We start from the raw sequence: 13,529 nt of genomic DNA on the forward strand, positions 1-13,529 counted from the left end.
AGCACGTAATATCGACAGCACACAGTGTGCTTTGAGGTAGGAGCCAAAAAGGGTGTAGTTTGTGTGTGTGAGCACCCGTGTGTACACCTGTGAGCATGGACGCGCCTGTATTTAAAAGGTTCCTTCCTGTAATGATCTGCTGGAGGGTGTGGGGAGCCACAGCCCCGTCCTCCAAGGCATGAAGCAGGTATGGAGGAGATCAAAACTCCAGACATCCAGGGTGCCAGAGTGACCGGCGGTGGGGGAGATAGGCCTCCATACCTTGGAGGGCCTGAGATGTCCCCAGAGAGGTGGCGTCTGATACCCAACCTGACATATAGACACAGACATACAGGCACACACAGATACAGACATCCATTCCCACCCTCATGCTCTCATATGCACTTTACTCAACACTCACCCAACGTGGAGACAAACATAGAGAGACACTGTATTTTTGAGATTTTTGGTTTTCTACTTTCCTTGCTGGTTATTAAGCTAAGGCTGATGATGTTTAGTGTACAACAAAAAGTAGAAGACCAAGATCAGAAAAACATGTTCATCACTGCTCTTTACATTTCTTCTTTTGTAGTTGATTGCTAGTCTTTATTCCTCATTTTTATCTCTGGTCTTTCTTGTTGAGCTGCAGTAACTGATGTTATGGTTGTTAGCACCCCCTCTGCTAGGGGACAGGAGGGGAGTAACATACACGAACCCTCACACGAAAACTGAGTAAAATAAAAGGTTTTATTGCAAACTTCAAACAAAGGACCGACAGAGCTGTTCAAAAGACCACTGGGCGACCAATTAACATGTAAAGCATTAACACAGGAAAAAAAAGTAAAAGTTAAGGGTTAACTAAGGCAAGCTAGCATCACAAAACTCACATCAAACTAAGTTCAACCATATACAGGGTTTAACAAACAAAGTTCAAAAAGAGAGGCGGGTGAGGAGGACACGGCACAGCAGCAGCCCTGTAGCGTGAAGGCTCTTCAGCCTTTTATAACTGCAGATGGACACAATCAGCCACTTATTGGCTCTTGGAGTATCATGGCATCCCCAGGTAGCCAATCACCTGCATGGACTGTCACACTTCAGTCTGCATAGAAGAGGGCCGGCACAGGTCTCCAAGTAACCAATCATCCACGAGTCCTAGCATGTTTGGATTTGCTTGAATAAAAAAAGGCAGTCTCGCTCCCTTCGAGGCTCAGGGCCATAACATGGCCTATATTATAACTTTAATGTTATCTGTAACTATTTTTCTTTGATTTGGGGGTATGAAAATAAATCAAAAAAGTCAAAAGTATTTGAGATTTTATTGTATCTTTTGCGGCGCTTTCTCTCTTTGGCATCTCACACACATCTGATCCATGAACCTCAGACCACAGTACAAAAAACTATTATTGTCTCCAGTCTGACTTCCTGTTCATCTTCAGTATTAAATCTTTACCCTGCTAGTTTAAACAGCTCTGTTTGAACTGAACTCTAAACAGTCTTTTCTAAATAACATATAAATATATCTCCTGTGATATGTTTATATATAATTGCAAATTATACCCATATTGCATTAAAAAATCGGATTAAAGGATGAGCGATGTGGGGAAAAAGTGTGAAACTTAAAGACAGTTCAGTCACACACTTGTAGATGTGTCAGAAGTTCATCCGGTCATCATGAAACTTTTCGAGCACTGTTGCTGTTGAACCCACATTCTCACTAAAACACTTCCTCTTAACTACTGAGAAAAATTAGAAATAACAGGTATCTGACCACTAACACCTCTCATCTGTGTCCTTGTGACTGGTGCAGTCACCACTGTTAGAGCTGCTAATAGTGGTGACTGCACCAGTATCAAAACCTTCACATGATTCATGTATGCAGACAGACATCACCATGGAAACTGTTTTCTAATAATAAACCAAATGTACAGAAGAGCTGCATTAATGTCAACACTTACCTCATCTAACGGTCTTCACACCTTAAGTTCCTCTATTCTGTTATTGATTATTTTCTACTGATGTAGAGTCCTTGGTGATACGAGAGTCTGCAAATTACATTGAATATAAAAGTTAAAATAAAGTTCTTCACTTATTTAATATTTACATTTGGAGAGAGGGGGTAGGTAAGGAAACACCAAAGCTAAAAACTGAAATAATTCAGACACAGAGGAAAAGAAAAGGAGTGATGCCACTGTGAGGAAGTGAGCAGGAAGTTGATGCTGTGTTCGTCTCTGAGAGCAAGAAAAGAGACTGAGAGAGACAGAGAAGCACGATGGCTGCATTCACATGGATTCAAATGTCTTCATTACTGGTACTGATGCTTCAGTTTAAAGGTAAGTGTACATAGAAACACATTCAATTAACAAACTGCATTATTATCACAGGTGTTGCTTCTTTTTCTTCCTTTAACTGAAACAGTCATGATTAACTTTTTGACTTTAGCTGACTCTTGGAAACTAAAGTTGAAACTTGTGTTGTATTTAAAATAAACTTCACATTATAAACATAACACTCATAATCATAACATATTTGATGTTTCACATCTCTCTCGCTCTCTTTTTTTTTCAACAGGAACAACTGAGCAACATCAAACTGTCACAGCTGGACATGGACATGATGTTACTCTGCCTTGTAAAAATGTGATACAAGGTCAGCATAACTGTATCAGTACTACCTGGATCTTCAGTGATTCACGCAGTTCAGTAGAACTCTTTGAGTTTGGGCAGATTAAAGAAGCCAAACCTGAATCAGACAGACTGAGTCTTTCTGCAAACTGTTCTCTGGTTATAAAGAAGGTCACAGATCAGGATGTTGGTCGTTACAGCTGCAGACAGTTCAAAACAGCAACAGGATCACAAGAAGGTTCAGACTCTGAGATTGATCTGTCTGTTATTAACAGTGAGTATTTACATCTTAATGTTTTCAGCTCAAACTGTCCTGTTAGAACAACAAACTGAAACACCACAATAATTATGATCACAGTGATGAAGTTCATTTTTCTATTGTTGCTTTTCTCTTACAATATCTCCATCTTCACCAGTGTGTGTACATGAGAACAATGATAATGTCATGATCCTGGGTCCTTTTGACCCAGCGTTTTGTGTTTTCTCTTCGTGATTGTGGTTCTGTTAATTCTCTGGTTAGTGTTTACTCTGTTGGCCGACTAGAGCACACTGTAGGCATCAAGGGCGCTGCCTTGGATTGGTTTAAATCTTACCTCTCCAATCGGCTCTCTTCGGTTCACTTGGCCACCTCGTCTTCTTCCGCTGTACCTGTTTGCTGTGGTGTCCCCCAGGGATCTGTGTTAGGCCCTACCCTGTTCTCATTATATATGCTTCCTTTAAGTGCTATCTTTGAGAAATACCACATTGCTTTTCATTATTATGCCGATGACATCCAGATCTATTTTGAGTTAAATGATGATCTAGCTCTGTCCTTGAGTAGCTTTCGAGAGTGCATGTGTGAGGTCAAGCAATGGCTTCTGGCAAATACTCTTATCCTTAATGATAAGAAAACTGAAATTGTGATCTTTGGTAGTGAAGCTCTCCGTGCCAAACTTCGTGATGCCTTTGGTTTTCTCACTAGCTCTTTCTCTGACACTGTTAGGAATCTGGGTGTGCTACTTGATAGCTCATTTAAACTTGATAAACACGTGTCTGCTGTCGTCAGATCCAGTTTTTACCAACTTCGCCTTATTTCTAAGGCCAAACACTATATCCCGCACAATGACCTGGAAAAGCTCATCCATGCCTTTGTAACGTCAAGGCTAGATTATTGTAATTCACTTTATTTTGGTCTCCACTCTACCCTTCTACATAGATTACAGACAGTCCAGAATGCCGCTGCACGCATTCTAACTAAAACTAAGAAGTTTGCTCACATCACTCCCGTCCTTGCTGATCTGCACTGGTTGCCTGTGAAATTTCGTATTCAATTTAAAATTCTGTTGCTTACTTTTAAAATTACTAATAACACAGGACCAAGCTATCTTAAGGAACTCTTAAACTCATATGCTCCTGCGAGGGCTTTAAGATCATCCTCACAGTTATTGTTGGTTCAGCCCAGATCTCGTTTGAAGTCTAGAGGTGATCGAGCGTTTGCTCTAGCTGCACCTGAGCTGTGGAACAATCTCCCGATTGGCATCTGGGCGTCTGATTCTATTCAATCTTTTAAATCACGGCTTAAAACTTACCTGTTTGAACTAGCTTTTTCTACCAGTTAAATCCTGGCCTTGTTTGCAGTGAGTTATTCTATTAATTTTTCTGTTTGTCTTGCGTTGTCTTGCGTTGTCTTGCGTTGTCTATGTTCTCTATCACTGTGTTTGATGGTACAGCTTTACTTTGCTATAGCTATGTGCTATAGTTTACTCTTATTAGTGGTTTTTACCTGTGAACATAATTCCACACTTATATGACTCTGATGTTATAATGTTAATTGTTTTATTCTTTTATTCTTTTATGTAAAGCACTTTGGCATGCCCTTGGCTTTTAAATGTGCTCTATAAATAAAGATTGTTGTTGTTGTTGTTCTGTTCTGCCCGTGTGTTACTGTATCTAGTCCGTGTTTCTTAGTTTGTGTCTTTTCTTGTGTAAGTTCCTGTTTTATTGTGAAGGTCTGTGTCTTATGTGAGTGTTTTCAGTTTGCCTCCCTAGTCTCGTCATGTTAATCACTCCCAGCTGTGTTCCCACCTGTATGTAATCTCCCTGTGTTCTCTGAGTGTATTTAAGTTGTGTCTTCTGTCATAGTAATTGCTGATTCGTCTGTGTTATTTCCCTTCCACCCTTCTGTGTTGATTCTCTGGTCATTCTCCCTGCAAGTCACGTTCGTATTCCGCAGCCTGCAGTTTGGATCCATTATTATTCACACGGCTTGCCCCGGCAAACCGTGACAGATAAAGCATCTTGAACAGCTCTGTGTTGACATATGAACACTGTAGACTCACAGTTGAGTGTCTGTATGAAGATAAAGAGAACATATCCTCAGACATCATCAAAAATGAGACTTGTTAGACTGTTAAACATCTCACCACTGTTTCCTCTCTGTTGTTGTTCACTTACTTTCAAGTCTCTTCTTACTGTCAGTGTCTTTAATGTTGTTATTGTTTTTCTTTAGGTGAAGATGTGAAAACGACAAAATCAGCAAAATCACCAATTAAATTAACATCAACAATAACAAACATGTGGACAAGAAAAGATGAAATAAAACCATCAGAGGGGACACTGACAGCACCATCAAATAGTCAATCAGGAGGTAGAGACTGGATCTCTCTTCTTTTAAAGTGTGGGTGTCAGAGTGAGACTTGGCTCTATGTATTGAGAAATTCATGTTCATGTTTATCATGTTTTAATAATCTCTCCAGTTCCCTCAGGGTTTATCATCATTTCTGTGGGTTTAGCGGTGCTCTTAATAACTGTTGTGGTGATCAAAATTGTTTCTGTCTTTTCAGATTTTCTGTATTTGTTGAGATGCATCATCGTGTCTGTGGGTTTAGCAGCTCTCTTAATATCTACTGTTACAGTCAACATGTGGATAAAATGTAACGGTGAGAAAATTCACAGATGAGACTTTTACACAAAAAGCTTTGAGTTTAACTGTTTACTGTACTCTTGTTTTAATTATTTTGTCTTTTCAGCAAGCAAAAAACAGTTGGAGAAAACCACTGTGAGTTTGAACACTCAATAGTCCTCTCTAACTTTATAGAGCAAAATCTCTTTGTGGTGTCTGTTCCTGTTTGACACGGTTGATATACAAAGATAGAAAATAATGAAAGATAAGAATATACTGTGCTGACCATGTTCAACTGAAACTTAACTGTAATCATAAGGAATCTAAAAAAAATCACGAGAGTGAAAACATCAGACAAATGAGCAAAATAATATCACAAAGTATGAATATCTGTCACGGTCCTGTGGGGGGGACCCAGTGTTTTGTGTTTTGAATCATTAATAGTCTTTGTTTTCATTATTATTTCCAATTTTTAGTCTCTTGGTTTCTGCGCTCTTCCTGTGATCCATGTGTCCTTTGTGTCCCCTGTCAGTCGTGTCTCCTTGTTTCAGTGTAAAGTCTGTGTCTTCTTGTTTGACTTTGACAGTCTTGTGTACCGTCTTAGTTTATTCCGTTTTCCTTCTTCCGGGTCTCGTTGCGTGTGGTTTCTCCAGCTGTGTTTTCCTCCTGTGTCTCATTCCTTCGTTACCTTTGTGTTCCTCTGTTTGTTGCTGGGTCGTCTGTGTTTCTCCTTCTGCTATTTCTGTTTTCATTGGCCCTCGTCTCAGATTTTCATGTTTCATATTCAGGCTTTATTCTCAGGTTTAGATTCTTTATATTTATTTCTAGTTTTTCCCAGTTCAGGTTTTAGTTAGTTTTTCACAGTCTCTGATCGCCTTTTGTTTTGGTGTTTTTTGCAGCCCACAATAAAGGCTCGCTTTTTGTTAAACATTCTCCTGCATCTCTGTGTCTGCATTTGGGTCCACGTTCTCTCCTCTTCAGGCCATCTGCCTCATCAGACGTGACAATATCAGAGAGAATCTAAAGTGTGTTGTGTTGTTTTCCACAGGAGCATAATGATGAGGGTGAAGATGGAGTGAACTATGAAAATATTGGAGACTCTTCTGCTTCTGTCAGACTCCACTGATCAACAACTCAAACATCATCTCATCACATAAATTAGCCCATTGCTGTTGAAAACACTGTGTGTCTGTGTGTGTGACTGGGTCTTTGTCTGAGACTTGCTGAGCCTTGACCACTGTGGGACATGGTTATAGAAGGTGAGGGTTGCTCCTCCCTTCCACTCCCTTCTGGTCATTGCCCATGAGAACAGTCCTGAGCTCATGCTTGGATGGTTCTGGCTCTTAAACGTTCACCATGGGAGCTCTTTCTGGGCCTCCCTTGTCATTCGTTTCTCCTTCTACTTGTGTCAGCACACGGTTGTCATCTGGACGTGTGGGCTTGGGTCTGCAGTAGTCTTGGGGTGGAGGGCCCAACTAAACTGTGTGTTTCTCTTTCATATAAACACAGACATGCAAGATTGTGCATTTTTCTGAGGTGCTGTTTGTTTTTTGTATGTTTTTCTTACAGGTGCAACAGGTGGTGATCTGCTGAGTTGAGCTATGTGTGCTGTGTCCTTTTGGTTTTGTCTTCTCTCAATTTTTCTCTGTTTTTCTTTTTTCCCTTTCTCCTCTCTACCCATTCTTACCTCTCCCTACCTGTCAGCTCTGGTATTGATCAATTACACATAAGTTAATGTGAATAACAATGAAAATGAATAAATCAAGTAGAATAAAAAGAAAGACTAAGATAAGAAACCTATACAAAATTCATATAGCTCCTGGCAAGCAAATGTGTTGGTACAACAGAGCATTCAGATCATGTTTCTGATTGTGAATGCTGTTGGACAAGACAGGTTTAAATAAAGGAAACAAAAATTACATTTTGATTTTATCTCATATTTAGCTAAAAACTTTTTCATGTACATTTAGATTGATCTAACAAGTAAAATACCGTACAACAATTATTTATCCTTTATTTAATTATGATAAACTGAATCTTTTGTTTGTTTAAATTTGCTGTTGATGATTTTTATTAAAGGTTACCCACTGAGTTAAAAATGACAGCTTATTCATTGCTGTTTAAATTTTGTGTTATTTGATTGTTAGTCTTCATACTTTATTTTTATTCCTGAGGTTAATTTTAATGGGATTTAATAACAGTAACAGATCTAATGATCCAAATTAAAACTTTTTGCTTTTTTTGCTGCACGATAATAAGAATAAATGTAAATATGTTTGTGGACAACTTTGTGTGTTTTTAAACTCTCTCCATCTCACACCTCACACACACCTGATCCCTCCACCACAGACCACAGTACAATCTACCGTCTGTTATTGTCTCCAGTTTGACTTCCTCTTCTTTCATATTCAGTATTAAACTTTTACTCTGCTGGTTCGAACAGCTCTGTTTGTACTGAACTTGTATTATAACATTTCCAAACATGTGCAAACATCTGCTTTCATTGTTAATATTATTCTTCTGAATTATACTTACACAACATTAAAAAAATAATATGGACCTGCTGTGTGTAGAAACTGCTGTGAATCCTAAAGACAGTTTAGTGTCACGTTCATCGATGTGTTAACCATTTATCTGTCAGAGGTTCATCTGGTCATCATGAAACCTCCAGAGCTCTGCTGCTGTTGTACCCACATTCTCACCAAACACTTCCCCTTCACTTCTCAGAATGAATGACTTCAGAGGTTCAAAGAGGAACAAACAGGTCTCAGACCACTAACACATCTGATCTGTGTTCTTATCAAGCTGCTAACAGCGCTCACTGTGGCAGTGTTAGCATGTTTCATTGCAATCATTAAGACTCAGATTCTAGTGTGTAAATAATTTGAGTCTTCACCCTATTTCATGTGTGCAGACAAACATCATCATAAACCTATTTTCTAATAAGAAACACAATGTACAGAAGAGCTGCGTTAATGTAAACACTCACCTCATCTAACAGTCTTCACACATTTAACTTCCTGTGTTCTTTTAATGATCAAGACATTTTCCACTGTTGAACAGTCCTTTAAAGGAAAAACAGAGGAGTTTGCAAAAGAGATTAAGTATAAAAGTTATTAAATGTTAAAAAGGATTCAGCAAATGTTATATCTACATTAAGACAGAGAGACAGATACAGATGAGTTCAGATCTGTATCATACAGATTCAGTAAGAGGAGAGTAAAGGAGTGATGTCACTATGAGGAAGTGAGCAGGAAGTTGACGCTGTGTTCATCTCTGAGAGCAAGAACAGAGACTGAGAGAGACAGAGAAGCACGATGGCTGCATTCACATGGATTCAAATGTCTTCATTACTGATTCTGATGCTTCAGTTTAAAGGTAAGTGTGCATAGAAACACATTCAATTAATAAACTGCATTATGATCACAAGTGTTATTTATTCTTCCTTTAACTGAGACAGTCATGATTAACTTTTTGACTTGAGCTGATTCTTGGAAACTAAAGTTGAAACTTGTGTTGTATTTAAAATAAACTTCACGTTATAAACATAACACTCATATTCATAACATATTTGATGTTTCACATCTCTCTCTCTTTTTCTCAACAGGAACAACTGAGCAAAATCAAACTGTCACAGCTGGACGTGGACATGATGTTACTCTGCCTTGTAAAAATGTGATACAAGGTCAGCATAACTGTATCAGTACTACCTGGATCTTCAGTAACTCAACTAAAACACCAGCAGTAACAGTCTTTGAACTTGGGCAGATTAAAGAAACCAAACCTGAATCAGACAGACTGAGTGTTTCTGCAAACTGTTCTCTGGTTATAAAGAAGGTCACAGATCAGGATGTTGGTCGTTACACCTGCAGACAGTTCAAAACAGCAACAGGATCACAAGAAGGTCCAGACTTTGAGATTGATCTGTCTGTTATTAACAGTGAGTATTTACATCTTAATGTTTTCAGCTCAAACTGTCCTGTTAGAACAACAAACTGAAACACCACAATAATTATGATCACAGTGATGAAGTTCATTTTTCTATTGTTGCTTTTCTCTTACAATATCTCCATCTTCACCAGTGTGTGTACATGAGAACAATGATAAAGCATCTTGAACAGCTCTGTGTTGACATATGAACACTGTAGACTCACAGTTGAGTGTCTGTATGAAGATAAAGAGAACATATCCTCAGACATGAGGCATCATCAAAAATGAGACTTTTTAGACTGTTAAACATCTCACCACTGTTTCCTCTCTGTTGTTGTTCACTTACTTTCAAGTCTTTTCTTACTGTCAGTGTCTTTAATGATGTTATTGTTTTTCTTTAGGTGAAGATGTGAAAACGACAAAATCAACAACAGTGAAGTTTACCACAAAAACATCATCGACAACAAAATCCACAACATCAACAATTAAAGTAGCCATGAAAATAACAAACATATGGACAACAAGAGAGGAAGTAAAGACATCAGGAGGTAGAAACTGAATCCCTCTTTTTGGTTGTCAGGTTCTTAGACAACAAGTTTACTATGTGTGGAAAAATTCAATGTTTAACATGTTTAATAATCTCTCCAGTTTGGTCAGAGTTTATCATCATTCCTGTGGGTTTAGTAACACTGTTAATCATTGTTGTGGTGATCATCAGATGGAAGAAAATTAAAGGTGAAAACATTCACAGATTAAAGTTTATGATAAGTTGACTCATAAGTAAACTCATCTTTTTTTCTCTTTTCAGAAAACAAAACACAATGTGGCAACAACACGGTGAGTTCAAATTCAGCCATGTAATTTATATCATCATCTATTAACTCTATAGTTTCATACCAGACTGAGCCTATAATTGGAGATTAAATATTGGTATTTCAGGAGTGGGACCATGCCTCCCAACATGCTCCTTCTGGTTCTCATGTATATGGGTTCCCCCAGTTCTACAGGCTGCTCGTTCTCATTTACGTGCCCCACCGTCCCTCCCCTTTTCAATTCTTTAACTTCTTTACTTCTGTTTTGTACATTGGGATCTGCCAGCCCTGGCAGCCACCGCCAGTCCCCTTTGAGGCCTTCCCCAAACCACTAAAACGCTGTCAAACCTAAAATGAGGGCGTGGGCCCAGCTAGTGAAATGATTTTTAACGATAAGTTCAGTGACATAAAGGTTCAAAGGTTCAAAGGGAGAAACAAGGACTGGGAAATACATTGAATTCATTGATTAAATATTCTTTAGATTAAATTTGTTGTTTACACTGAGCCGATTTTAAAAATAAAACTGTATTTTTTCAGGGACTGAGCTTAAACCCTGCAGATACTCAGTCTGGTCCAGGATCCAGTCAGGACACGGTGAGATCACACACTACTCCCAGTACAAAGTTAGTTTCAACAGAGAAGAGCAGAAACTATGATGTGATGAGGACCTGATGCTGAACTTAAACAGATGTGAAACAGACTCATTATAAATCCACATATTACTGAGCAGTCATTGTGTTGTATTCACTGTGCAGGCTGATGCTGATGATGGTGTTTCCTACGTCTCCATCAGTTTCACCAAGAAGTCCAAGAATAAATCCAGGGTAAGAATTTGATATTCATACAGATGGTGTTAGTAATAACTTCACCATTTTCAAAGCTCCTGTCAGGTTATGTCTTTAAGACATTTTTGTATTATTTTCTTAAAGTCCCGTGGTGATCATGATGATGATGATGGTGACACTGTGACCTACAGCACTGTGAAAGCTTCCTCTTCACCTGCTGGAATTTCCCCTGATCCCAACAACCTCTACTCCACCATCAATTACCCAAAGAAATAGGATGTTACTCACGCTAAGTTTTTTAACTAGATAGATAGATAGATAGATAGATAGATAGATAGATAGATAGATAGATAGATAGATAGATAGATAGATAGATAGATAGATAGATAGATTAGTCAAACATCAAGTTATGTGATTATGTTTACTTGAGAATACAAAGACTGCAGGATTACTTTTTCATACCACTGCATGTGCTCATAGATTCAGTGGATTACTTTGAACAAGGTGAACATTATTACGATGAATATTATTACATTAAAATTCACCTTAAGGTTTCTTAAATCGATTTAGGTCATTTACAAAACCGTTTTTAAGTAGAATATAAAAACAAGTAAACAAAAAACTAAACCAACACAAAACACAAAGTTACAAATAGTGTACTAGTGAAAATAACATGTCTGATTGCACATGCCTACTTTGTGTTAACCAGAATCCTTAAATAGTAGTTAGTATTTCAGGGCTCTGGTGATGTGTCTTACTATGCCGTGCTGACCTGCTTTCCACCTTCATGGTACAGTAAGAAGAATCTGAGCTTTTTAATGCATGCTAAACTTTTTGCTATAAATACACCAACACTGCAGCAGTGCTTTCAATGATATCCTGTGATTATTGGAGTCAATATAGTGAAATAAATGTATGGGTTAAAGTACACTTTGGTCTATGCACAGACAAAGTATGTGATGGAACAGCATGGTTAGCAGGTGACAGCAAATATTCAGACTCACATATGACAGTGTTAGATAAATGAAAATATTCTGCATGTTCATATAAATACATTAATGAAACACTGCACTAAGATTAACATTAAAAACTATCACAGTAGCGATCTCCCTACAACTGTTTAATTCTGGAGCAATTTGCACTAAAAACAGAACTGTGTAAATGTTAGACTTTTCATTAGGCTGACATTTAGTAGTAAGCAGTAAGTGTGAAGTATAAGTAAACTGTTTTCTTTTCTGATTTTTAATTTATGATTAATCGCTGATTGTACACCAAACTTTATGGTTCTTTTCTTAAATTCTTAAGGACAGTAAATTCAAGAAAAAATAACAGCAAACAGACATTTGTCACCAGCTGTCTTCATGAGAAGTTCACAGAAAGAAGAAGTGCATGATATGCATGTGGTCAGCATTAGAGGGTTAAACCTGCACAGCTCTGCATATCCTCACCAAACCACTTCCCCTTCACAAAAAATACATACAAAAAAAGAAACAGGAAAGAAAAGGTTAAATGGGACCACCCATACATTTAATGGGTTTTGTTGGTTGTTTTTGTGCAGTACTCTTTCCTGGCATCGTTGTATTATACTCAATTGTATGTAGCATTTGTATTCTATTTTATTCTATTGTATGTAGTATTTTATTTTATTTTATTTTTTTCTACTATGTACAGTTCTGCACAGTATCTTATTGATATCTTATTCCAGTGGGTTCTTTTTCTTCTAATTTTTCTATGTAACTTTGCACTGTCCACTGCTGTAACAAAACAAATTTCCCACACGTGGGACTAATAAAGGTTATCTTATCTTATCTTTTTCCTAAATGCTAGCACTGGTGACATGTGCTGCACATTCCCTATTTTATCTTTTATGATGGAAAATATCTGCTCTATCTTAGTTATTGAGCTGGGAGAGGACATCAGTGACAGTAACTGATGTTTTATTACATAGTATGTTTTTTTTATTTTATTTTTTTGCGGCCTGTCTGAGACCTCAGAGCACAGTATCAGCAAGCATTTAATGTTCTCTCCAGTTATCCTTCCTGTTCTTTCATCTTCAATTTTAAATATTTAATTAATGGTTTGAACAGTTTTGTTTGTACTAACCCTTTCTAAATAATGCATGAATGGCTCTCCTTACATTTCAGCTGTTATATGATTGGAAATTATACTCAGACAGCATTAAAAACAAGATAAAATGATCTAATATATGTCGAAATGTGTGAAACCTCAACATAGTATATTCTCACGCTCATCAGTGTCTTAACCATCTGTCAGAGGTTCATCTGGTCATCATGAAACCTCCAGAGCTCTGCTGCTGCTGTACCCACATTCTCACCAAAGCACTTCTGCTTCACTTCTCAGAAAACAACATCAACAAAAAATAAAAGACTTTAGAGGTCAACGAGGAACCAACAGGTCTCAAGCTACTAACACATCTCATTTAGTGCTCTTATCAGCAGTCACTGCTGCAGTATTACTGTTTCATTGTGAACAGTTAAATCAAATTCTGAGATTGAATCTT

The 13,529-nt window shown here is 37.8% G+C and overlaps 2 protein-coding genes across 2 annotated transcripts; both read left to right on the top strand.

Moving 5' to 3' along the window:
- The first annotated feature begins 2,248 nt into the window (after positions 1-2,248).
- Positions 2,249-7,074, top strand: LOC146692374 (uncharacterized). Its single transcript, XM_085433366.1, has 8 exons — positions 2,249-2,309; positions 2,548-2,874; positions 5,089-5,268; positions 5,423-5,518; positions 5,609-5,637; positions 6,530-6,592; positions 6,738-6,932; positions 7,051-7,074. The coding sequence occupies exons 1-8, from the start codon at positions 2,249-2,251 to the stop codon at positions 7,072-7,074; spliced, it is 975 nt and encodes a 324-aa protein (XP_085289492.1).
- Positions 7,075-8,786: 1,712 nt separating this feature from the next.
- Positions 8,787-12,974, top strand: LOC146692375 (uncharacterized). Its single transcript, XM_085432449.1, has 8 exons — positions 8,787-8,859; positions 9,089-9,421; positions 9,813-9,959; positions 10,060-10,146; positions 10,220-10,248; positions 10,761-10,817; positions 10,979-11,047; positions 11,153-12,974. The coding sequence occupies exons 1-8, from the start codon at positions 8,799-8,801 to the stop codon at positions 11,282-11,284; spliced, it is 915 nt and encodes a 304-aa protein (XP_085288575.1). The 5' UTR covers positions 8,787-8,798; the 3' UTR covers positions 11,285-12,974.
- Positions 12,975-13,529: the final 555 nt, after the last annotated feature.

The sequence above is a fragment of the Copadichromis virginalis genome, linkage group LG15 (assembly GCF_057382275.1).
Source record: "Copadichromis virginalis isolate Kocher_CV1m ecotype Utaka linkage group LG15, C_Virginalis_male_GT1.1, whole genome shotgun sequence".
Taxonomy (NCBI): Eukaryota; Metazoa; Chordata; class Actinopteri; order Cichliformes; family Cichlidae; genus Copadichromis; species Copadichromis virginalis.

Bases quoted from the DNA above. Each gene is read 5' to 3' on its own strand.
- LOC146692374 (XM_085433366.1), top strand. From the start codon at position 2,249: ATGGCTGCATTCACATGGATTCAAATGTCTTCATTACTGGTACTGATG. The intron at 2,875-5,088 runs GTGAGTATTTAC...GTTTTTCTTTAG, and splicing joins TGATCTGTCTGTTATTAACA to GTGAAGATGTGAAAACGACA. The intron at 5,638-6,529 runs GTGAGTTTGAAC...TGTTTTCCACAG, and splicing joins AACAGTTGGAGAAAACCACT to GAGCATAATGATGAGGGTGA.
- LOC146692375 (XM_085432449.1), top strand. From the start codon at position 8,799: ATGGCTGCATTCACATGGATTCAAATGTCTTCATTACTGATTCTGATG. The intron at 9,960-10,059 runs GTAGAAACTGAA...TAATCTCTCCAG, and splicing joins GGAAGTAAAGACATCAGGAG to TTTGGTCAGAGTTTATCATC. The intron at 11,048-11,152 runs GTAAGAATTTGA...ATTTTCTTAAAG, and splicing joins AGTCCAAGAATAAATCCAGG to TCCCGTGGTGATCATGATGA.